The sequence below is a fragment of the Sorex fumeus genome, unplaced genomic scaffold (assembly GCF_029834395.1).
Source record: "Sorex fumeus unplaced genomic scaffold, SorFum_2.1 ptg000098l, whole genome shotgun sequence".
NCBI classification, from domain to species: domain Eukaryota; kingdom Metazoa; phylum Chordata; class Mammalia; order Eulipotyphla; family Soricidae; genus Sorex; species Sorex fumeus.
Window position 1 is genome coordinate 86,999,289 of NW_026606155.1, and position 26,463 is coordinate 87,025,751.

The following is a 26,463-nucleotide window of genomic DNA, read 5'->3' on the forward strand; positions in this document are numbered from 1 at the left end:
CTTGTTTTGTTTTTGTTTGGGGGTCACATCTGACAATGCTCAGGGGTTATTCTTGGCTGTGCACTCAGGGATCACTCCTGGTGGTGCTCTGGGGACCCTCTAGGATGCCAGAGATTGAACTCAGGTAGAACTGGTACAAGGCCATGTACTATCTCTTCTGCCCTTTCTTGGGTATTTTTAATATTACATTATGAAATTCTCAGTTCCTACTAAATTCTCTGAAAAAAAAATACTATTTTGTATTATTAAGTAATCAATCTACCTAGGCTTCATAAGTTTGGTCTCACTGTCTGGGAGGATGGCTCCAATGTCAGTTTTTAGAGCCTGTATTATGATATTTGGGTCTGTTGATACCGGACTAAAGAACTATCTGAAATTTTAGTAGTGGTTTAATGCAGCTTTAGTTTCCAAGCCCCTGCTGTGCTTTTGTGGGCCTGTTCTACATGTGCACAGCTTAGAGACAGTCCAGGACTTGTACAAGTCAAAAACATGAGCTTATTCTCCTCTCTCAGGTGTCAAGGCACCTTCTTCCCACCAAAATGCTCGTTTTCAATAGGACACTTATTTCTCCCAGCTTCCCTGGTCAAGATGACAAGCTTCAATTTTAGTTCCCTGTGCTATCAGATTCAAGTGATTGAGGTGGAGGAAACCCTTCACTGGGGTGAAGTTGTGAGGCAAAAACAGAATGAAATAATGAAGTTTCAGTCAGCACTCTTTAGAAGACAGGGTTCTGTTGTCAGAGAGGCTCAGTTTCCTTGAAATTTTTATGATGTCAGCATAGTCGCTCCAAATTAGGGCTGGCCTTGGAAGAAGGCCATAGAGAGGAAAAAAATTAGTAACTCCCTGTACATTTCCCAGCACTAAGGAGCTTCTTTTTTTAAAAAAAATTATTTTTATTTTTCCTAAGGAGCATCTTTACCCAGTATTCTAGTAAGAAAGAGGGTATATTTCTTTTTGTTGGTGATTTTTTTTTTGGCCACACCCAGTGGTGCTCAAGGGTCACTCTTGCTCTTGGTGATGCTACAATTGCACATGTAGTGCTGGAGATTGAAATAGAGTTGGCTGAGCACACAGCAAGTGCCCTAACCTCTGTACTAGCTCTCCAGTCCCACAAAGGTGTATTTCTTAGATTTCTTTGCTGTTTCGTGAACTTTTGCTGTTCACAGGACTCTTCTGCTTCCCCACAGTTCTGTTGATTTAGGTTACTTCAGGGCAAAAGCTAGGAAATAAAAGAGGAAAACAACCCAGCAAATACACTGTTGTACTACTAATCATTTTCTAAATTTGGATATCCCAACCCAATCTGCCTACCACTGTTTACTTCTCAGAGTCTTTAGGTTGGCCTATCTCTCAAATAAAGAATGTATATGTATGTGCATGTGTATATATACATATATAAATTTAGTTGTTTTGATATTAATAACATTAGTAACAACATTTATATAGCATTTAGTATGTGTCATGCAATGTTCTACTTTGCATAGGTTAACAAAAACCTTCAATCAATGAAATAGGTACTATTACTATCCAACTTTGCAAATAAGAAAATTGAAGTACTGAGAGTTCAGTCACTTGTCCAGGAGCACAGATAGTAGTGATAGATGTAAATTTTCAATCCAAACAGTGTTGACTCCAGATTAATCGCTTCCTATAATGCCTCTCAGTACAAAAAGAAATCATGAAATTAAGTAAAATGATTTAGGCCAGCCTTGGTTTCAAAAATAAAAATCTCTATTGGGGGTCCAGGAAGAGAGATCAAGTGTTAAAGCAGGTGCTTACCATGTTTGAGATCCTGGGTTCGATCCCTGGCACCATGTGGCCCCAAAGGATTACTAGGTATGGCGCTGCTAGTCCCCAAGTACCACTGGTCTGGATTCTGACATAAGGGGACTCTTTTTTTAAAAAATAAACCTCTATTTCCTGGTATTCAACAAACCTGTATTTGCAAACCATATTTTATTTATGTGCTTATGGAAAACAGATATAGGATGTTCATACATGTGAAGCATGTTTTCTACTACGATGTTATATCCCCGGTCTGAGCAAACCACAGTTTAAAGCAAAAATATTTTCAAAAAAATTTTGAGGACTCTGACACTTAAACACAGATAAATGCAAAATAATTCCTAGCAAACCTTTTGCATGCTTCATATTATAACCTGATATTCTGGCCAGAACAGTCTGCATCCATCGTGCCAGGGTCAAAAATTGAGCAAGAGCTTCTGTATTCTCACTGAAAAATGATATTTAAAAATTATTAAAGCCATTTGTACAAGGTCAAATAAAAAGCTGAACTTGTAGAGTCTTTCTCTGAATAAACGGTTGTATCAAAAAGTAAGATTCCTCCCAATTATCTTCTTATACTGACAAACGTGTCTAAAACTGCAGTTTTTGAAGTGAGGGAAATTAAAAACATACAAAGATTAAACACTTATATGCCCATCAACCACAAGTGTTAAACCAGAGCAAATGGATTTCATCTGGACTATTTCAGTAGACTCACTGTTTTTATTGTTTCTACAATGGTATTTCATTATTATTTATTCATTATTCAGCAGCCAAAATGTATATCAGATGATACTATTTCACTATTCAAAATATTCAATTATTTATCATCAAACATAAAATTCTAACTTCTAATTTTAGCTCATAGCTCTTTTATATTCTGGCTCTATTGCTGCCTTCTTGCCGTGCCTCCAAGGTGCTGGTTGGCCTCCTACCTCAGGATTTAGTGCCTGTGCTTGGAATTCTTTTCTTGCAGAGAATGGCACTGCCTGCCATTCATTTCATTCAGATCTGTATTCATATTCAGCATCTCAGAGCTCCTGATGACTCTGTCTATAAATATCCTCATGCACCGGTCTGCCTCTAGCTCTTAACCCTGCTGCTTTAGATTTTTCATAGTATTTCTCACTACTCAACATCCTGTAGTTCTTTATTTATTAATGGTCTCTGGAAAGTAAATATCATAAGGGCAGCGACTTAAAGACTATAAAATAGTGAGGCTGGGGTGATAGCACAGCGGGTAGCATTTGCCTTGCACGCGGCTGACCCGGGTTCAATTCCCAGAATCCTATATGGTCCCCCAGAGCACCGCCAGGAGTAATTCCTGAGTGCATGAGCCAGGAGTAACCCCTGTGCACTACCAGGTGGGACTCCCATCCACAACCAAAAATAAATAAATAAATAAAAGATTATATAATAGGAATCAAGTCCAGTACCTAAGGAAAAAAAAGTGTTATAATTACATATTTCAGATTCCAAATAACAAAGTTGTGATGTAAAAATGACCACAGGGTGGAAAGAGCCTGAGTTATAAGGACCAGAATCTAACTTTTAGAAGAATTGCCCTGAAACAGCTTATTCTTAAAAACATCAAATAAAGAAGGTGCTGAATATTCCTTTAGAAAATAATTTAGATATTTAATAATCCTGTGTGGGGTACAACTATATAGAACCTGCCTGCATAAGATAAAAACATTTTGGAAAGTCACTTTATTTTTTTTTTCATGTTTTTTTTTTTTTAATTTTTATTAGTGAGACATCATGAGGTACAGTTGTAGACTTACAAATTTTGTGCTTGGGTTTCAATTATACAATGATCAAATACCCATCCCTCCACCAGTGCCCATTTCCCACCACCACGGATCCCAGTATCCCTCCCACCCCCATCCCCCATGCCTCTGTGGCAGGGCATTCCCTTTTGTTCTCTCTCTCTTATTGAGTGTAAAGAGGCAATGGTTGGCAATCATATTTGGTCTATCGTCTACTTTCAGCATGCTTCTCCCATCCTGGGAGAATCCTCCCAACACCCTTTATTTGGAGTTCCCTTCTCTATCTAAGCTCCCTTTTCCCCTAGCATGTGTGGTTGGCCTCCAAGCCATGGAGTAAAATTCCTGGTACTAATCTCCGCCCCTCTCGGAGAGCCCGGCAAGCTACCGAGAGTATTCGATATGCCAGACACAGTAACAACAAAGTCTCCAATGGAGACGTTACTGGGCCCGCTCGAGCAAATCGACGATCAACGGGAGGGCCTTTACCTTTTAATCTCGGCCATTCTTGGGTGTTAAGTCTATTTTGTTACTTTATGTTCCCCAGATGAATGCACTCTTTCTATGTCTATCCCTTTCTTTCTGAGTCATTTCGCTTAACATGATACTTTCCATGTAGTACCACTTGTATGTAAATTTCATGACTTTGTCGGAAAGTCACTTTATTCTATTATGGTTGACTACTGATTTTACCTCACCTAAATCAGATCTAGGCTAAAACAATGCCTGGATATGTCTTACAAGTAAAAACTACATATTATCTCCAATTCTATTTTCTTGAACACATGGGATAATCTTATCACTATTTTAGTTCTAAACTGGGACAACTCAAATGTTCATCAGAAGATGAATGGATAAGCAAATTACTATATATATTCCTGCACTGGAAGAGTAGTTGATAATAAGAAGAAATTACTGATACATGCAGCAAAATGAATAGTTATTAAAACTAAGTGAAAGAAGCCATATGAAAGGGCACATAGTATTTGATTCCACTTGTATGGATTTCTATCTAAGTCTTTAGTTAAAGCTAAATTCTCATCTAAAAATGGAATAGTATATATTTCATTAGACTATTGTATAAAAAAAGTAACAAATACCTAGAATACATTCATTACAAAAAAATAAAAGTAAGCTTTCTGATGTTGCTCTCTTTCTAAATATATGACATTAAATAGAAGAAAATTTCCATATTACTAACTTTTTACTGACTTTGCTTGTCAAACCTAGTATCTTTACAATCTTGTTATAGAAATATTAAAAGTGCTCTTATTTAATTCATTACTTTGGTTCTGATCCACATCCAGCAGTGTTCAGGGCTTATTCCTGATTCTGGACCCAGAGATCACTTCTGGCAGGGCTTAGAGGACAAGATAAGAAGTCAGGGATAGAACCCAAATTGCCACGTGCAAAGTTCTATCTGCTATACTATACTCTGACCCTAAAAGTGTTTTTATTAACATTTTTTTCAATAAAATTTAAGGGTAGCTCATGGGACGGAGGGCGTTCCGGCCCGTCCTTCACTCCCTACCGAGGTCACCAGTTGCCCCCCATGAGCGGCTCTCCGCCACGGCCATGACTCCAGAGCACAGAAACCAATCTTTTAATTATCTGACTCTCAGTAGAAATGCTTCCAGGGTTAATAAGTAAAATAGCAGAAATCCAAAACCGCGCAGCCGCTGACATCATTTAATTCTTGAACCCAGCTGTAGAAAGCAAATCATTCCACAATGCTTTCTCAGCATGGCTGATTTGGGGGCGGGGGGGAGGTAAAGTCTAAATAATAATGGTGCAACTTTTATCGAAACAATGAAGCTAGTCAAAGTACATAGAGTGTTAACTAGAATTCATCTGCCCCACAGGTATAGGGGGGGTGGAGGGGGGTTTATTGGGGTTCTTCATGGTGAAAAATAAGTATTGGTAAAGGGAAATGTGATTGATATTTGCATGACCGAGACCTAAACCTGAAAGCTTTGTAACTTTTCCCACAGTGATTCAATAAATAAATAAAAATAAAAATAATTTAAGGGTAGAATTAATAACTCAATGAATTTTAAAGAAGCCATAAAAATATTAAAATATGTGATAGTCATCAGGTAGCACAGTAAGGACAGAAATATACATTTATTAAAGCTGTCATAAAGATGAATAAAATTGCTGTTAAGTTCTATTTTTAGATGATCAGGATATAAATATTAAAAACAATAAAAATTTCAAAGTTATCCTAAAAATATGATGAACACAGTATTTATATTCATTTTTCTAGTAAACACTATGACATGTCTCTAAAACAATAGTACCTGAGGAATAGAATACTTTAGATAGTACTTGAAAAATAGAATTTTAAACATACTCATATAAAGAATGTTAGAGAACAAACCTCAAATAGCAACTCTAATGATGGCAAGGGATTAAATGTTTCGATCTTCTGTGAATGTTAAGATAAAGATCAAAGTACTATTATTTTAATAGTTATTGATGTATACATTAAAACATATAGGTTTGCATAAATTAATATTCCAGTTCTTTTAGAGACCAAATGTTGGGGGCTTTTAAACATAGAGCACAAGTTATGAAAGAAAAGGTATTAATTTAAATAGCATAAATAATTTAAATAACCAAAACAGGCATAAATAAAAACATTAACCAAAAAATTAAAAAATTAACCAAAACTTAAAATTAAAATATACCTGTTCATCTTTTGGGGTTGCAAAGGAATAATGGGAATCACAGTATTGCACAGAGACTTGCAAAGAGGACAAAGATACTCTCCACTCTCCAAGTCAAAAAGGTCAACATGAATACGCTGCTGAGAGCTCAGTTGCACAGCTTCAAAATACCTGCAAAATGCGAAGCCATAGGTTTATCTAGAACTACATATATATCTTTGTTCTAATCCATGTAGGAAAATTGGAATTTTTGCCTTAATCAATTCAGCTGGAGCGATAGCACAGCGGTAGGGCATTCGCCTTACAAGCGGCCAACACGGCCGACCTGAGTTTGATTCCTCCGCCCCTCTCGGAGAGCCCGGCAAGCTACCGAGAGTATTCGATATGCCAAACACAGTAACAACAAAGTCTCCAATGGAGATGTTACTGGGCCCGCTCAAGCAAATTGACATTCAACGGGAGGACCTTTACCTTTTACCTTTATACTTGCAAAAAATACACAAATTAAATTACAGAAGAATTAGGTGTTCATTTTGGGGGGAGGGGGGCAGACTGGAAGACACATCAGGACAGAGACAAATTTAAAATAGTTTACTAAATTATAATTTGTTTTCTGCCTTAATATGGTGAAGACAAAGTATAAACACTATTTACCAAAGACCAACAGAAATAGTGCTATTATAAGTTTTTAAGTTTATGTATTTTAACCCAATGATAAAGAGTAAAAAATTCATACAAGTGATTTCCCAGTATTATATTTCTGAAGGGCTGGAGCAATAGCACAGCGGGTAGGGCGTTTGCCTTTCACACAGCCAACATGGCTGACCCAAGTTTGATTCCTCCGCCCCTCTCGGAGAGCCCAGCAAGCTACCCAGAGTATCTCGCCCGCATGGCAAAGCCTGGCAAGCTACCCGTGGTGTATTCAATATGCCAAATACAGTAACAAGTCTCACAATGTTACTGGGCCCGCTTGAGCAAATCAATGAACAATGGGGGATAGTGAAAGTGACAGTGATATTTCTGAACTTTGAACCTCTTCCGGAATAGAACTAGAACTTACTGTTTTAACCTTTTCAGTCTATTTTGGGGGGAGAGATTTTTATTGATTTCATTAATTTATAAAAATACTAATAAAGAGCAACTAGTTTATAGAAGAGCAAGTGTAAAGAAACAAAGAAATATTTAAGTCAGTAACTTTATACACCAATTAATTGCTAAGGGTAACAATATGAGTATCATGCAAACAAAATTAGTAATTAAAACTGCCTTAACTATTCACACCAAATAAGGAAGAAGACATGAGAAAACATGCCTTTTTGTGGCCTGTAGAGAACTTCAACATTCCTAGTTTCTTTCAAGAACATGTCAGAAGGACAACTTACTTCTGCCAACACACTGCATGCATTACATGACCACAGCTCCCTGTGTAAGTTCCATATGCCAAGTCTGGATCCATAAAAAGTGGGTCCAGAGTTTCTGGTACAGAGAAACAAAAATAAGAGGTATTATTCATCTCTCCCTAGTTATAAAAAGGGGAGAAAGCAGAATTTTATTCTTAATAGTAAATAAAAAGACGTAAATACAAAGCTGGACCTCTAGAATTGACTTTACAATTAGTATGGGTTAACGAGAACTTCCATTTTTTCCCTTTATTTTTGGTTAGAAAAGCTGGAATTATATTTTATTTTTATTAAGTCACTATGAATTACAAAGTTGTTCATTTGGGAATACAATGTTTCTATTTCAGTCCCTTCACTAGTGTCCTTCCACCCATGGGCCTGTCTGGAAGAGAGACACCTTATAAAAATAATTTTTGATACTGTGGTGGAAAGTACTGTTGCCAATAGTTGTTTTTTTTCCCTCCATTTTTATCCTTTTACTTTTAGTCTCATCACTTTCTTCTTTTTTTTTTACAGACTTACAAATTTTCGTGATTGCATTTCAATCAAACAATGTTCGAGTACCCACCCCTTCACCAGTGCCCATTGTCTACCATCAATGTTCCCAGTGTCCCTCCTGCCACAACCACCCTTTCCCACCCTCTGCCTCTGTGGCAGACACAATCTCTCTTACTCTCTTTCTCTCCTTTTGGGTGTTATGGTATGCAATATGTGCACTTAGCAGCCATCAGGTTTGGTCAATAGTCTCGTGGGTGGATCCTCCTGGCCCTTATCTCTACTATCCTAAGGTGTTATTGTTCTGTTACGTTACTTTATATTCCACAGATGGGTGCTGTCATTCTGTGTCTGTCCTGCTCTTTCTGACTCATTTTACTTAGCGTGATGACTGATTAAAGAAACTTTGGTATATCTACACAATGGGATACTATGCAGTAGTAAGAAAAGATGAAACCATGAAATTTGCATTAGAAGTGGATCAACATGGAGTTCCAATAGAGTTTTATGAAGAACACTACTCTACCTTTCACCCCACTCTTTTTTCCTCCTGTTGAACACTTCCCTCCACCATTGGACAACTTCCTTTCTTGATTTATATTTTTATTTGAATGAACATTACATTTAAAGCTGTATTATCTTGGTTACTGAAGTAATTTTCTGAAATTCTAGCACAATTAATTTTTGTGATGTTAAGAGTAATCTGACTGGGTAATTTTAAGTGATATTTAGGATCATTCTAATCTAAGGAATAAAATACACCTATAATGGTTCAAAACCTGGTCTTTGCACTTTTAACTCACGACCAAGGGCAAGTCAATTAACTTCTCTGTGCCTGAATTATCTGTAAAATGGAGGCAATACTGGTACCTAACTAGAGGTTTTTTGTGAGGAGTGAGTTCATAAGGCACCCGATCAGTGTCTGGTATATGGCAAGTGTTTTTATTATTATTATTAATCTAAGGGTACTTTAATAAGCAGCTAACTTCTAATGTAATACAAGAAAGTACAATATATTACCAAACATTTGGCTTACATTCTACAAAAAAGTTATTATCTTTTTTAAAAAGGCAATGGACTAGTCTAGATTTAAATTGGACTAAAAGAGACATAAATAAAAAAAAGCAATGCATAAAACAGGCATGAATCCTGAGAGAAAAAAATTCAGATGAAAATGAGATTTTGTGAATAAAGGTAAAGGAAGGGCATGATTTGACTATGAAATTTATATCAAGCAATTTAGAAAGCTAAAACATTAAATATGATAATGATCCGATTTTTTTTTTTTTTTGGCTTTTTGGATCACACCCGGCGATGCACAGGAGTTACACCTGGTTCATGCACTCAGGAATTATTCTTGGCAGTGCTTGAGGGACTATATGGGATGCTGGGAATAGAACCTAGGTCGGCTGCGTGCAAGGCAAACACCCTACCCGCTGTGCTATTGCTCCAGATCTGATCATTCTTAGTTGTAGAAAATATCTGTAAAAAATATTTAGGTCTGAAAAATTATGATGTGTATATCTGACTTTCAAATGCTTTAGTAAAAAGAACTGGAGAGACAAACATAGAGAAACAAAAGCAATATGGTCATGAGCTAACAAAATTTTTTAAAAATTCTTAATTTAAAAGAAAATACGAACAATGGGGCCAGATAGTACAGTGGGGTGGGCTCTTGCCTTGTGCATTGCCCACCGGGGTTCAATCCCCAACAACCCCATATAGTCCCCTTTAGCACCACCAGGAGTGATCTCTGAGTGTATAGCCAGGAGTAAGCCCTGAGCATAGTCAGGTGTGGCCCAAAAACAAAAAACAAAACTAAGATGACGTATAGCAATCTAGAGCTATTTAAGATATAGGTAAATTGCAACCTGACCAATATGGTCAAATAAAATGTCAATTCTAAACTTATTTGAAATACTACTTTTTCCAACTATATAAGTATGAAAAGTTAAAAAGGATATTAAAAAATACATACCTCCTGAGAGTTCTATGGGTTTTCCCCTGTTCTGGGTTAAGGCAGTAGATTTCTGGACACAGGCTGATAATACCATGGCATTATTTTCTATTTTCACCTCCTGTTCTTCTTGGCAGAGTATGCATGTCAGCACCTCCTTTTCAATTACAGATGGGCCCCGTTTAGGACCCAGAGCAATTCTAGAGTAGTCACTGATTGTTGGGGTGCTACCAAGAGAAACAATCAGAATTAAGGTCACTTGTTAGATTTTGTTAGATTTTAAGATATCATGAGACAAGAACTTTTAAGAATAAAAAATAAAAATAGCAAAAGTAGCTTAAATATGTACCTCCTAACTTTTTATTTTTAATCGATTTATTTGCTTATAAGAAAATATATTTTATGTCACTAATTGAAAATACAGGTCACAAAGTATGTGTGGTGAAATCATACTTAACTTTTTGTACCAAGAAGCTAGATTATCTGATATTTTTCTGTCTATAAAATGTATAAATCAAAATCTTTAAAAGTAAAAAGAATAAAAGATAAAAAACAAAAAAATCTATAACCACCATGATCTCTATTTACAATATTGTTATATAATTATGATCACATTAAGCATATAAACTTACATCACTTTATTCATTTATATCTTATTTTCTCCTCATTAAAATTTACAAGAAACATTATTTTTAAAAAGGCTGCACTGGGGGCCTGAGAGATAGTACAATGGGTAGGGCATTTGCCTTGCTTGCCTTGTCAACCAGAATCCCAGAATTCCATATGGGTCCTTGAGCACTGCCAGGAGAAATTCCTGAGTGCACAGCTAGGAGTAACCCCTGAGCATCACCAGGTGTGGCGCCCAAACCAAAAATAAATAAATAAATAAATAAATAAATAAATAAAAGGCTGCATGGGGGCCAGAGTGATAGTACAGTGGGTAAGGTGCTTGCCTTGCATGCAGCTGATCTGGGTTTGATCCCTTGCACCATATATGGTCCTCTGAGCACCAACAGGAGTGATTCCTGAATGCAGGGCCATGAGTAACCCCTGAACATACCCGGGTATGGCCCAAACACCCCCATTTCCCAAATAAGAAAAAAATGGCTGCATGGTACTCTTGATATATTACCGTAATAATTTTATTTTCATTTATTTTAATTTTGGTAATAAAAAATTTATACTTTAATGATTTAACGATTCTTAGGAGCCACTCAATATGTAATAATACAATTATTATGCAATTAAAGCAATATAATAATATAAATAGCAGATATCTATAAACACTAATTATGCAAGGCACTATTTCATATATTTTATACTGTTAGTTCATTTACTCTTTCAACCATCTTAAGAGATAGGTACTATTATTATTGCTATTATTTTAGATAAAAAAGCTGAGGCGTACAGAGAGTAAGACACTCAGAGTCTTACCTCATGATTCTTTACTAAGTAGTGATGTGGCTTCATAAGCTACACTCTCAACTACTCAATAATACTGCTTTCTCTCTGCAAGAAACTCTCAAAATGTGGGAGATTCTTCAATAAAGTATAAATAAACATTCACCATCAATAAGTGAAATCACACAATATAGAATACTATGAAGCTGTTAGAAGATGGGTCTCAGATTGGTGTGGTACCATCTCATAAGAGGCATCCAGAATATGAGGGCAAGATTGCATTTTTGGTCATCACAGGACTAGAAAGCACTATTACAGTACAGTGGATGAAGGATCAGATATGTTAAATACCCTGCAATTCATGGGGCATAAAAAAAAATTGCCAAGGCTATGAAGCAATGAGTTCATTTAATAGGTTTTTATATGCTACAGATTTTTCCCCCCACAAGACATATTACTGGGTAAAAACAGGAAGTTGTGGAATGATAAGAGAATGGTATCATTTATACAAATGAAAATAGGCTGGATGACACAAAGTCATGTGCCACATAATGACGCGCTGGTCAACAAAAGACTGCACATATGATAGCATGCCTAATATCTAGCTGCCATTAATGGATCATGGGTTTTCAATCCAAGAGCCATGGACTAATGTATCCATAAACTCATGGAGAAGGCCGTGGCACCAGTAAAAGCTGCATTGATTTACTTAAATTGGCCATATTTTCGAAATATATGAAGGTTAAGCTAGTTCCTCCAACCCCTACAGCTATTTAGAGCTTGAAAAAAAATAGTTAACCATGCCAAAGCCAGTAGTGTCAAACAATTCACAGTTCAGGGAACATGGTTAAATGATTTGGTGGCTATTGAAGTATAGAAGTGGTTTTATAACAGCAATAGCAAGTAAGTAACCATAGGTTACTGGCTATCATGTTAGAATATCAATCTTTAATATTTGATTTACTTTATTATCAAAGTATTCTTGAATATATGTGATCAGATTGGTATTTGGATAAAATGTGTCAAAAGATGCTTTGAAAAAAACATGTAAGGTAAACATACAATTTTTCCTTCAGTAGTAAATTGCACCACTGGAGTAGCTCTGGAGCTCCTTGGCACAACAGAGCCTTAAGCAGCTCCACATCCTTGAACCCTATTACTGAATCATCCCACCAAGCTGGTTAAATATCCTGGGAATGACCTCTGGGACTGCTGAGCACTGCTTGGGAGGAGGCCCACAAAACAAAATAAAATGGAATCACCAGTTTCCAGTTTTGCTTTGTTTTACCTCTCTTCTTCCATAATAGAGTCTTCTTTCCCAGACATTTCTGATGTATTGTCATACATAAGTTTGTGGGTTTCAATGAAGTTTTTCTGTAAGGCAGACATCTGGGCCATGATCTTCTGACGATGCAACCTAGCAGCTTCTGCTTTTCTTTTTCGTTCTGCTTTTTCTTTGTCATGAGTAATCTGTGTATTAAGATTCCACAAACATAAAATTTACATGTACTAGTCAGGCAAAGTTTCCTAGAGTAAAAGCCTGATAAAACTTGATTGCCTTTTTTTTGTGTATGTGGGGTGCTGGGGATTAAAACCAAGTACCTCATGAATGCAAAGAAAGTGCTCTAAATCCCCAGCTTTCTGATTACCCTTAATCCTAAACTCAATCTAATGTCTCAAAATTAACATACAGGTTCTATACAGCATGCAATTTATTTTTCCCTCGGATATATTGATATTTACCATAAAACTTTGAGTACCTTAATTTAAATTATCTAGCAAACTTTTGTATTCAATAGGTTCACTGAAAAGTAAATTTAAATCCAACAGAATTTTAAAATACTTTATCAATCATATAATCATTAACACCTTTAGCCAACTAAAAGATATCTAATGGTTGATCCTAAATGCACTGCAACTTTAACAAAATTATTTAGGAATATTGGTGCCATTTTATTTTTTATTCTTATGTTCAGTCATTCACTTTTAGGAATGACAGCTAATAACCATAGGTAATAAAATTCAAATTATTGTAAGATTAGAAAAATTAAAATATTTATTACATTATGAAAGCATGTAAGGTAAGTATACTGTATTTCATTGAATTTAAATTCTCTTATGTTCCACAATGCTACAGTATGATGGCGGAAACAAGATGGCCAGAAGAAACAGTTCTTTGATTCCTGCAGCATCAAGACAGAAAAAACATAAAAACTAACTATAAAGTAGAACACTCCACAAAGGGTCTCACAAGAGAAAGCAGACATCAGCTCAGGGAGACATCTCTACAGAATACAGAACTGTATATCGGACATTTGGAACTAAGGAGTATTGCACTGAGTGGAGAAGAGAGACTGAAAGAGAACAGGGACCTCAAGTCTGGCAAATTACTACTAGTCAGAAAATGCCATATTAGAGCACGAGGGAGGTTAACTCAAAGGATTTATGTAACATCAGTTTTATACCAGCATTAAGTCAGAACAGACGTGGGTTCTGGCAACACAGACAGGACACAGCTGACACTTGTGTCATGGTGCCAGCAAGGAGCAGATATCCCCAACAGCGCTGCTGTCTTGGTTTTGCCCGACAGGTTCTCCTCCTGAGCTGATGGGGCCCCACTCTACCTTTCACCAGGCAGTTTCCTGCTATGTGATCAGGCTTTTCACAGAATTCACTGTTTGGGTCTTACTAGACACAATATCAGAACTTCTTGATCCCAACAAAGGGTGGTGTGGACATACCAGGCCGGGGCTGGGAGTAGCAATCTTGGAGGTGAGCACCACCCAGCAAGGGTCACATCACTGTTCTGTCCCAAAGGGCTCACAGTCTTGACCACTCTGACTAGCTCATAAATCTCAGCTCTACTCTAACAGGTTCTACTCTTAAGATTCTAGCTGCCAGATAATCCAACAGGTTATAATATGGGTCAGCTCAACATCAAAGGAAGTTCCCTCAAAGCAGGCACTTCTCCAACCTAAGTCAGGACACCTAGCATAAAGGCTCCAAAAAGTTTCATTTTGTGCCTGTATACACCATGTCAGAAAGAGACTAGGAGCAGGGTGCAGGTGTCCCCCAGTCCTGCCAGAAGCAGCCAACACTGAGAAAGCAACTGAGAGCTGTCATCCCAAAGGCACTCCAGGAAGCAAACATTCTAGAGGTGGGTCCTGCTTGTAACTATTTACCAGGAATAATGAGGAAAAAAACAAAACAAAGGAATTAGGCCACATCGACAGATGGAGACAGCTCAGGATCAGAACTCTCAATACTGAGGATGCTGTCAGGGCAACAATGTGCTCAGTGTTCATGGAATTGAGGGAATCAATCTAAAAGGTATTCAATAAGCTCAAAGAAATATTGATGGGAAAAAATAAGAGCTCAACAGAATTGAAGAAGCTGGAGAATGTACTAGCAGAACTCAGCAGGAGAAAGGAATAAATAAAAAATCGAATCGGTGATCCCAAATTGATTATTCTGTTATCTCTTATTGATGTTGCCAAGGCACACAACAACAATAAGAGATAACAGAAGGGATTTTTAAAAAATGCTTTAGCATTTGTAAATGGCACAACATGCTGTTAAATAATTACTGGATCAAAGAGGAAACTAATGAAGAAATACAAAGAACCCTTGAACTTGAAAAGAAAAAACTATCAGACACAGCAAAAGCAGAAGTAAATGAGAGATCAACATCAGTACTATTATACCTCATCATTCTTGGTAGATTCTAATCCTGATGAAGTTGCTACAAATAAACATGATTTTTCTCTTAATCGCTTCACTGTGTCAAACATCTGTGAAAAATAGATGAAATATTAAAAGATTTGGTTAGACTGACCAGAAACAGAAATATTAATTTCATTTTGTCAATCTATCTCCATATATCTTTGGCTTAAACTTGTGGAATATCTGGGGCCAGAGAGACAGCACAGAAGTTAAAGCATTTGCCTTGCACAAGGCTGACCTGGGTTTGATCCCTGGCACTCTATATGGTCCCCTGAACCTCACCAGGAGTGATCCCTGAACTCAGAGCCAGGAATAAGCCCTGAGCACTACCAAAATCAAAAACACAAAACATAGACACAAATAAACTTAAGGAATAAAAAAAAATACACTTTATATTCTAATTGTCAAAACAATTTATATTCTAGTTAAAAATGATAAAACCAGAATATCTATTTTAATTTTAAAATTTTCAAATATACCTCCTTTTCTTTTTTTAAATTAAAGAACTGTGATTTACAAAGTTGTTGATAGTTGAATTTTAGGTATATTATAACTTTGACACCAATCCACCATCAGTGTCAACTTCCCTCCACCAGTGTTCCCATATTCCCTCTCTACCCTAACCCCAACCTTATCCCTGCCTGTCAACTTGACAGGCACATTATAAAGTTTCAGTGGTTACAAGTTAAATCTCATGTTTTCAGCTTTGTTGAGTCTGTGCTCTGATATACAGCTACACCACTCACTCATACCATCAGTATAACTGAAGCCCTGAACACCCAGTATTTCCCAGTATTTCCTATTATCTATACTCATCCCCTCCCCTAGACTTCTTTCCTTCTCTTTCTTTTCCTCTCTAAAGACTGGGGTCCAAGGTGATCTAGACATCCTCTTTTTACTACAGTACTTTTCCTCATCCATTATTCCATATACCATAGATAAGTGAGATCATCCTGTGTTTGTCTTTCTTCTTCTGGCATACTTCACTCAACATGATTATATTGCAGCTCCAAACATGTTGCAGCAAATTGTATGAAAATCAGAATATTTAAATAAATACAATGAGGGGAAGCTCTATAACCTTTATTTCATGTTTCCACTAGAAGGATTTTCCCACCGAAGTAACATTACTAGTGTTTTTCCTTATCCACTATTCACTCTTCTCTAAAGGTTGGTAATCACCCAAATAGCACTGGTACCCACCTAAGATCTCAAGTCAAATCATCTTTGACTCCTTGACTTCCTTCATTCCTCTCCATCAACTCAACCATCAGCAAGTTCTATAGGATTTTACCATCAAAGTATAGTTGAGAACCAGATAGTACAGGGGTAAAGGCACTTTCTTTGCATGCTCTGACCCTTTGGTACTACATTTGGTCTCGAGCCTCACTGGGTGTGGCCCAAAATACAAAGGGGGAAAAAAAAAGACCCAGGGGCCAGAGAGAGTACTGCAGGTAGGGCATTTGCCTTGCACACAGGCAACCTGGGTTAAAGTCCAGCATCCCTTATGGTCCCCTAAGCACTGCTAGAAGTGATTCATGAGTGTAAAGCCAGGAGTAACCCCTGAGCACTGCCAGGTATGGCTCCAAAATTTAATCAATCCAGTTTCTTTCCATTAGCATCTTAGCCCATATCATGGTAATTTCTCACTAGTACTACTATAGTAGTCTCCTAAAGGCCTCCCTGATTTGACTCTTGTTCCCTACAATATATTTACCACACATTCCTTAGCACCATTTGGTCCCCAAGCATAGCCTCAGAGCACCAGTTGTGGCCCTGGTGGTCCAGAGCACTGTCGGCATAGCTCTGATTAGCCCCGGCACTGCAGGATCATCCTTGGACCCTAACACCAAACCATCCAGCCAATATACAGAGAGTGATCCCTGAGCCCACTGATCCCTGCTTAGGAGATACCTCCCCTCCCCAAATAAATAGACCAGACTGTTAAATCCTTCAACAGTTTTCTGCTATCTTAAAAAAAAAAATAACATTTTGGGTGTTGGAGAAATAGTACAGCAGGTAGGGCCCCTGCCCTGCATGCGGTCAACCTGGCACCCGGGTTTGATCGCTACCACTCCATATGGTCTCCAGAGGCCCTCTAGGAGTGATAGCTAAGTGCAGAGCTAGATACAAATCCTGATCACTGCTGGGTGTGGCCCCCAAAACAAATAAAAAACTTTTTGGAGGTCACATCCAGCACTGCTCAAGGGACCATATGGAATACTGGGTATTTAACCTGGGTCAGTAGTGTGCAAGACAAATGTCCAACCAACTGAACTATCTCTCTGGTTACCTTAATTTTTTTAAAAAACTTTCATTAGAATAGAGAATAGGAAAAGCACTATTCCATTTCTTTTTTCCATGGTGCTGGGGAGTTGAGCTTGGTTCTCACACACATAAAATTCATGCTCTAGCACTGAGCAGCTATACCCTAGGTCTCATACACATGTAAATCAAGATATAGTTACCTGGAGTATCCATACTATCATGTCCTTCTGTCCTTCTAACTGGGGAATTCCTTTTAGTTTTTCTAAAAGCATTTGTATGTTCTGAGCATTTGTGGCTGAACTTCCCAATCCTTTATAAGACACAAATATTATATATTAAAAACAAACATATCATCATAATAGGTCCAACCATAATTTGTAAGTAATTTACATTTGGTAACAAAGTTATATGATCAATTATTTAACTACACCTTATTTTAATAAATTAATCTAACTGGGAGCGATAGCACAGCGGGTATGGCGTTCGCCTTACAAGCGGCCAACATGGCCGACCCGAGTTCGATTCCTCCGCCCCTCTCGGAGAGCCCGGCAAGCTACCGAGAGTATTCGATATGCCAGACACAGTAACAACAAAGTCTCCAATGGAGACGTTACTGGGCCCGCTCGAGCAAATCGACGATCAACGGGAGGGCCTTTACCTTTACCTTTAATCTAACTTTGTGTCTTTCTCCTATATCTTTCATTCTTCTGCTAAGTCAAAGTTACCTGGATAGTCTGTTTCTTGTCTTTCTTCCACTGTCTAAAAGAATACTTAATGAGAATCAAAACTCCCAAAACATGAAAATGAGAGAGGTTATATTCATAAATGAAACAGGTTTATGATGTCTTCAGAGAATGTAAATAATATGGTGTATAAACAGAAAATGAGATGCCTTTTTCCTATGAGTACTATACGAAATGTTTCTGGAATGCACTTTTAAATCCTATTTTAACTAGGTAGCGTTTGATAAAAGTCTAATCTAAAGCCTATTCTGTTCTTCCAGGTTGAAAACAATACAAAATGAGCATAATTTCATTCTCTCTGACTTCTATAATTACTTTAAATTCAGGAAAAATGATCAATTCTCTTCCATAGATGGATAGTGTGAATACTATGTATGACACAATAACATATATCTGTAATGCTAAAGTATGAAAGCAAGAAGCCATCAATATATGCAGTCTCATGGCAGAAACATGCAAGAATTTAAAATATTTTTTGTATTGTTTAAAATATTTGTTAATTTCTGAAGATGCCAAGAAAAGGCAATTTCAGAGTTTTCTGTGTCTTAAGGACTGGCAGATCAAACTCTAAGATCCAAACTTTTAATTATGTATTAATTAGCTGAAACTGTTGAAAATAAAATGAAAACATACTTGAAGCCTTATGGTAAAAGTCAAAAGTCACTTCCTCTTCAGGAGCTTTTTGAAGCTGTTGCTTTTCTTCCAGTAAGCCCAATGCAAGAATATGAAATGCCTAAAGGAGGAAAATATGATAAAATCTTTTAAAATCATGCTTCTTCTGGTAAGTATGCTTCAAATAATGGTGTCAAAATGAGCACTCTATTAAAATAGCTAAAAAAAAAAAAGGGATGAGGGGTAAAGATTATAAATAAGCAGCTTGGGCTGGAGAGATAGTACACCATACCTTGCAAGCAACTGACTTGGGTTTGATCCCGGGTACCCAGTATTACCCCGAGACCCACCAGGAGTAGTACCTGAACACAGAGCCAGGAGTAAGTCCTGAGCACTGCTGCGTATGGTCCAAAATAAAAATAAATAAGCAGTATCCAGAAAGAAATAAAAATGTAAAATATTATCCTTATTTGAAGAAACATGACAGGAATAAAATCATCCTTAGATTTAGAATATTAGAATAGCAAAAATTTTAGGGCTTAATACAATACAGAGTAGGTAAAGGTGTTAATCAGCAAAAATTTCACCACACTAGTAATAAGTAAGTCAGTGCAACATTCCGAGAGGCCAATCTGAGAACATCTATCAATAATGTATAAAATTTAGACACGGTAGCCAGAATTAGTATAATAGATATGCTCATGAAAGAAAGCAAAAATATTTGTATATGTTGTTTGTTATACAAAAACCTAAAAACAACCTGAAAAACTAATAGGAGACTGGCTAAATGTAGTCTAGATATTTGCAGCTATCATGAAATGCAGCGATCAAGAATGTGCTAATGTGGAATGATTACCAGAAGATACAAATGTTTATATTATTATTATTATTTTGGTTTACTCCAAGCAGTGCTCAGAGATAACTCCTGGCTCTGCACTCAAGAATTACTCCTAGCAGTGTTTGGGAGTCCATATGGAATTCAGAGGATTAAACCATATGGAATGCAGAGGATTAAACCCAGTTCAGCCATATCTAAGGCAAGTGCCCTACACACTGTACTATCTCTCTGGCCCCATATGTAAAATTTTCAACAGGCATTGTATGAAGAAAAACTAACTTTTTATTTCAAATATATCTATGGTTTGAAAGAACTTATGGTATATATTAATTAGTTATAATAAAGGTTGTGATACATGTATACAGAATAGTATTTAGAACTTATAAGCCAATAAAAGACAAAAAAGAAAAGTTACTTATGTAGGAGCTAAATTATATTCAGTTATAGCTACTAAAGATAGCAGAGTTAAGTAACTTATAACAGTAACAAGAAAATATAGATGCTTCCACTTAAGAAGCTATCATAACAATTCTTTTTTTTTTTTTTTTTTTTTTAGGTATACAGAGATTTAATTTTTTTTTTTCCCCTTTATTTTATTTTATTTTTTTTAAAGTTGTAGATTTACAATTTTTTGTGCTTTGGTTTCAATTATACAATGATCAGATACCCATCCCTCCACCAGTGCCCATTTTCCACCACCATGGATAATATCCCTCCCACCCCCATCCCCCCATCCCCCCTGTCTCTGTGGCAGGGCAATCCCCTGTGTTCTCTCTCTCCTTTTGGGTGTTGTGGTCTGCAAAAGAGGCATTGAGTGGCAAACATGTTCAGTCCATAGTCTACTTTCGACATGCATCTCCCCTCCTGGGAGGATCCTCCAAACATCCTTTATTTGGTGCTCCCTTCTCTATCTGAATAGCCCTTTCCTCTAGGATACCCGGCTGGCCTCTAAGTTATGGAGTAATCCTCCTGGTGCTGATCTCAGCTATTCTTGGGTATTAATCTCATACTTTGTTACTTTATATCCCCCAGATGAATGCAATCTTTCTATGTCTATACCTCTCTTTCTGACTCATTTCGCTTAGCATGATACTTTCCATATTGTACCACTTGTATGTAAATTTCATGACTTCATCTTTTCTAAGAGCTACATAGTACTCCATTGTGTAGATGTACCATATCATAACAATTCTATGAAATAACATATCCATTTGCTAATGTGGAAATTATTCTTTGCAAATTATATGACATCTTATTATCTCATTCCTACTTTGACAAACTTGCAGGCTGTCGAATGTAGCCTGCCCACAGGGCAGAGTCTGGCAAACTCCCCGTGGCCTACCAAATATGCCAAATACCAGTAACAATGATGGGTCTCATTCTCCTAAAGAGCCCTGAATATAATCTCAGGGCTAGGATGAAAGAGACGTTACTGGGGCCTGCTCGAGGCAATCGACGATTAACAGGATGATGAAAAAAATGAAAAAATGAAAAATTATATGATGGTAAGTGAGGAACCTAAGATTCAAGCTGAGCTCAATGTCTTCAAATCTTTATAATAAAGATTTTTATTTTATTTTATATTCCTTTATAATAAAAATGAAATTTAAAATATAGAATATTATGATAAGAAATGCCAATTTATAATTAACAGGAACAGACTTTATTTAGGTTTTGAACCACACCAAATGGTGCTCATGTGCTACTTCTAACTCTGTAATTACGGGGAACTCTTGGATCATACATATTGGTGGGGATGGAATTGAGATTGGCCACATGAAAGACAATGGTCTTAACATCTATAATGTCTCTCTGGCCTGGAGCAGAGCTTTAAAAATGGGAAAAAATATATATATATTGAATATGGTTCCCAGAATTATGAGAAATTGACATCAAGGAAATATGTGCCATCTTCAAACTTTTTTTTCTTCTTTTTGGGTCATACCCGGCAATGCACAGGACTCTTCACTCAGGAATTACTCCTGGAGGTGCTTGGGGGACCATATGGGATGCTGGGAATTGAACCCAGGTCAGTCACGTGCAAGGCAAACGCATGCAAGGCAAACGCACTACCCGCTGAGCTATTGCTCCAGCCCCCATCTTCAAACTATTTTTAATGAACTGTTGGATCTCAGGTGTTCTGACTGTGTGGTTCTAGCTAGGAGAAGTAAGATTAGGGATCTTTGCTAGTCTCCCAAGAATTCTAGGACTTAAAATGTTGAAAATATTTCAGAAATACAAACCATTTGGAGCATTCCTTCTGTCCACAAATTAGAATCTGCATCTATTGCCCGTTCAAATATTGTCCTGAGAATGTACATCATGATATCACAATTGAGAAGGTTAATCACTTTGCTAAATGCAAGGCAGAATTCAGGAGGTGGTGGCGGTGGTAATGCTACAATGGGTGGGAGAAGGATGGTAAAAGAGAAACATATATTTTAATTTAGGTTATAGTTACACGCTAAATATCAAAAGTCAACATATAGATTATGTGTGCAATCTATATATTATGTGTAACAAAATACCTAATTTCAATAATTAAAAACATCAGTATCAAGGGAAATAGGTCAGCCACCCCAAATAAACTCAATTGGCTATATAAAATTAAAATTCTACCACTACTGAGTAAGGTCGTATCTTAATAAGAAGAAATGAAGAAGTCATTGAACTTTTATATTAGTTCTCCATTTCAAAACACAAGAACAAAAATAAAACACTATGTTTTGCTATGATCAAACCCCAGAAAATAGTCAATTGAGAATCTCACTTTTTACCTTCATCTTTATTTTCTTGTTTTCTCTTTTTCTTCTGCATATGTTCGGCCTATATATAAAATTTTAAAAATCTATTTTAAAATATATTCATTATCATGCATGAAACAAATGGAATACTTTGAAACAGAAAGTAAAGATCAATCAGCCTATCAAAATATTTCAGATACTGAAATATATATGTAAAATACTACCTTAGCCCAAAAGCAAAATAGCTATAAGGTAGACTTCTTTCCTTCATCAAGAATTTAGGGACAGGGAGATGGTTCAAATGGCTGGGGTTCAAACTATATATATAGGAAGCTTTGGTTTGATTTCTGATACTTCATGATTCTTCAGCACTGCCAGTTGTGGTCCCCTCTCAAAATAAAAAAAGAATTTAATATCCATTCTTTCAATCTAGTTGAAATATGCCTAGTTCCTCTGTATAGCATATCTCTACAGACTACATTATTGGTTCCTAATATATACAAGGTGTCAGACTATGAACTAGAAACGATTGTATAAGAACAAAGTCAGACATGATCAAATATTACAAGATCATGTGACTACTGAGGTGATGCAATATGTATTACCTATGTAGTATTCTTGCCCTAAAATGTTTTTTTTCTTTTTGGTCCATGTCCGGATGTGCTCAGGGATCACTCCTGGCAGGATTCAGGAGACCATAGGGGGCGTAAGGGATCAAACTGGGTTAGCTGCATGCAAGACATGAGCCCTACCTACTGTACCTACTCTGGCCCTTGTCCAAAAATATTTAACTTGAAATTTAATAATGGGAATAGAAATAGACAAATTTAGAATATATGACAGTTTCTTTCATCTTTAAGGTGTGAGGAACCAAACTGAGGTCCTTGTGGTATGCCCTAAAATGTATATTAATTCTAATCAATAACTAGCCTAAGCTTGCATATAAAATTTTATTATATGAATGTTATACATCTTTTGTAAAAGATAAAAATTCACCTTTCTCAAAAGTACATTATTAAAAGAAGACATCAAGCAAATGAGTCACCTTTAACTTAGAAAAAGATTATTTTTGGTTCAATCAGAAAAATTTGAATATTGCTTCTATACTTTTAAATAATACTACTGATTCCATTTTAATTTCTTGGAATTGTTAATAATTTTTGGTAATGAGAATATAAAACTAAGGGAAACTAACTCCACCTTCTGTGGAATCAGAAAGCATAAAGAGCATTTTAGGCTTATTTATTAAGAGAATATCTTTTCCTACCTTGCTATGCTGTGTTTTAGAGTAATGATAAAAATACATGTTGAAGTCTTTCAGTGATTCATCCTTAAGTTCATAAACTCCATGACCTGATACACCTGGTTTCCTAAGATAAAAAAAAATTATAAGATGAACTTTGGTGCTACTGAAGTACAAAACACAAAGAACCTAAAAATAAATCTAAGTTAAAATCTGCAGAAAGAAAACAATCATTTATCATTTACTTTACTAACTACACAGCAATAGCAATGAAGGGCCAATGGCAACACAACAGAGTTAATCCATAGAACTACATTTGTGAGATGTGATGGAAGTTGGACAGGATGGGGCGAGAAAAAGGTATGGTATTAGAATTATGTACACATGAAACTAGTATTAACCGTATTGGATGTTTGGTTTTTCATTTTAGGGCCACACCCAGCGATGCTTATGGGTTACTCTGGCTCTGCATTCAAGAATCCCTCCTGATGGTCTTGAGGGACCATATGGGATGTCAGGGATTGAACTCAGGCAGGCTGCATGCAAGGCAAGTGCCCTACCTGCTGTGCTATAACTCCAGCCCCCATTAACCGTATTGTAAATAACAATACCTCAAACAATAAAGATAAAATTTAAATTAAATAAGACATGTATGGGGGAGGGGTTGGGTCACACCTGGTTTATTCAGGTCTTACTCCTATTATATGTGGTGCAGGGGATAAAACCTGAGTTGAGACATGTAAGGCAAGTAAATTACCTGCTATAACTATCTCTCCATGCCCCTAACATTTAATTTTGTTAATCTCCTTATTACAAAAGTTGCCTGCACAAACATATATTACAAAGCATCATCTAAGGTCAAATCTACAGTGGTGAAAGGAAATGATGTTTTTAGCAAAATGCACACAAACATACATAGTATTAAATCTCTATACAGCACTATTTTAAAAAGTATCAAGACCAAAAAGAGCATCAAGTTTCTTGCATTTAATTTCTATCAATATTTTGTCTTTCTTTTCCAAATTTGTTAAAAAATTGTTTACTTTTTCTCCTTTCCTTTGTTGTTGCACCGACCAGTGTCACACACACTGCTTGCAGTGCTCATAAACTTCGCTGTGGTGCACATATTAGATGTTGTGCTTTCACACACTTGGTTATAGTATACAGATCATATACTCTGCCATGGAACTGGGTATCCCATGAGGCAGTGCCACAACATTTGTGGTCTCATACCTTGTGCTGGTCTCAGATCTCAGTCAGGGCACTGATCTATCACCTGGCTTCTCTGCCAAATTCTTTTCTTTCTTTCTTTTATTGAGGGCGAGAAGCAAGGGCTCCCCAGTGTTGCTCTGAGGTCTAGACATTATTCCCAGAAATGGTAGGAGCCACCAGTATTACAGTCAGTTATACTTGAGGGCCTGAGAGTCCAGGATTCAAACTTGGAACCTCATACAAAGAAAACACGTAATTCATCCGTGTGAGTTCTCACAAGCCCCTCTGTCAAGTTATTATTATTTTTATCTCCCACTTTTTGCAGTGTCAGAGATCAAACTCAGGGTCCCACACATATTCCTGAGTAAAATATTTAATTTAACATTATTAGAGTATAAAAATTGTTATATTCTGATTTTAATATTATTTAAAACCAGCAACTGTATGACTACAATACTAGGAATATTTATATAAAGTAGAAATTTACTGCCAATATAAATTTAATTTTTTTTTTTGCTTTTTGGGTCACACCCGGCGATGCACAGGGGTTACTCCTGGCTTTGCACTCAGGAGTTACCCCTGACAGTGCTCAAGGGACCATATGGGATGCTGGGAATCGAACCTGGGTCGGCCGCATGCAAGGCAAACGCTCTACCCGCTGTGCTTTCTCTCCCGCCCCTAATTTTAAGAATTAACCCACTTAAACAGCAGGTAGGGCATTTGTCTTACACATGGCTGACCTGGGTTCAATCCCCAGCACCCCATATGGTTCCCAAGCCCTGACAGGAGTGATCCCTGAGCGCAGAGTCAGGAGTAAGATTTTGAACACCACTGGGCATGGCCTTCAAACAAAACAAAACAAAATGAATTAACCCACTTAAAATATTATTTCCTTTATTTGTTGCTTTTGAGGTGGTGGTGCTCAGGGGCTACCTGATGATGCTTTAGGGACAATGATTTAAAGGTCTGTATGAAGAGTTTAAGTCATCTTCCTGGGTCCCTCCCCACCTCCACTTTATTGTATTGCAAAAAATCAAAGAATTTAACATTATATAAGTATACTTATATAAGTTTTTATAAGTATATAGTAAAAGTAAAGTAAAGGCCCTCCCGTTGATCATCGATTTGCTCGAGCGGGCCCAGTAACTTCTCCATTGGAGACTTTGTTGTTACTGTGTCTGGCATATCGAATGCGTCACAGGTAGCTTGCCAGGCTCTCCGAGAGGGGCGGAGGAATTGAACTCGGGTCGGCCATGTTGGCTGCGTGCAAGGCAGACGCCCTACCGCTGTGCTATCGCTCCAGCCCATATAAGTATATAAGTGAAAATATATAGAAAAAATAAGTTATGGTTTGAAATTAAGGGGAGAGAGATGATTGAAAGAAAGTCTTTGGCTCAAAGGAACAGCAGAGTGACTTAGAACATCTGCCTTGCAAACATATTGGTCATGATTTCAAATCCCTAGCTTCCCACATGTACTAGGCAAAATCCTGACAGCTCTGCTGTCTGCTATCTAAGGTATCACAGGTGATTTCTGGCATACTACAGCCAGGTGTGTATGATCAACACAAAGAGATCTGAGTTATGGACTTCACTAAAGAGAGGTCC

The 26,463-nt window shown here is 37.0% G+C and overlaps 1 protein-coding gene across 1 annotated transcript in view; it reads right to left on the minus strand.

The window, feature by feature from the left end:
• The window catches only part of UBR1 (ubiquitin protein ligase E3 component n-recognin 1), a 160,881-nt gene that overhangs the window by 44,448 nt on the left and 89,970 nt on the right, over positions 1-26,463 (minus strand). Inside the window, exons 23-33 of the mRNA XM_056133371.1 lie at positions 23,669-23,771; positions 22,435-22,483; positions 21,901-22,055; positions 18,841-18,940; positions 17,665-17,774; positions 15,178-15,264; positions 12,762-12,943; positions 10,094-10,299; positions 7,603-7,696; positions 6,242-6,391; positions 2,136-2,233 (exon numbers count right to left, since the gene is read on the minus strand). Coding sequence (XP_055989346.1) covers positions 2,136-2,233; positions 6,242-6,391; positions 7,603-7,696; positions 10,094-10,299; positions 12,762-12,943; positions 15,178-15,264; positions 17,665-17,774; positions 18,841-18,940; positions 21,901-22,055; positions 22,435-22,483; positions 23,669-23,771 — 1,334 coding nt within the window. The remainder of the gene's footprint in view (positions 1-2,135; positions 2,234-6,241; positions 6,392-7,602; positions 7,697-10,093; positions 10,300-12,761; positions 12,944-15,177; positions 15,265-17,664; positions 17,775-18,840; positions 18,941-21,900; positions 22,056-22,434; positions 22,484-23,668; positions 23,772-26,463) is intronic.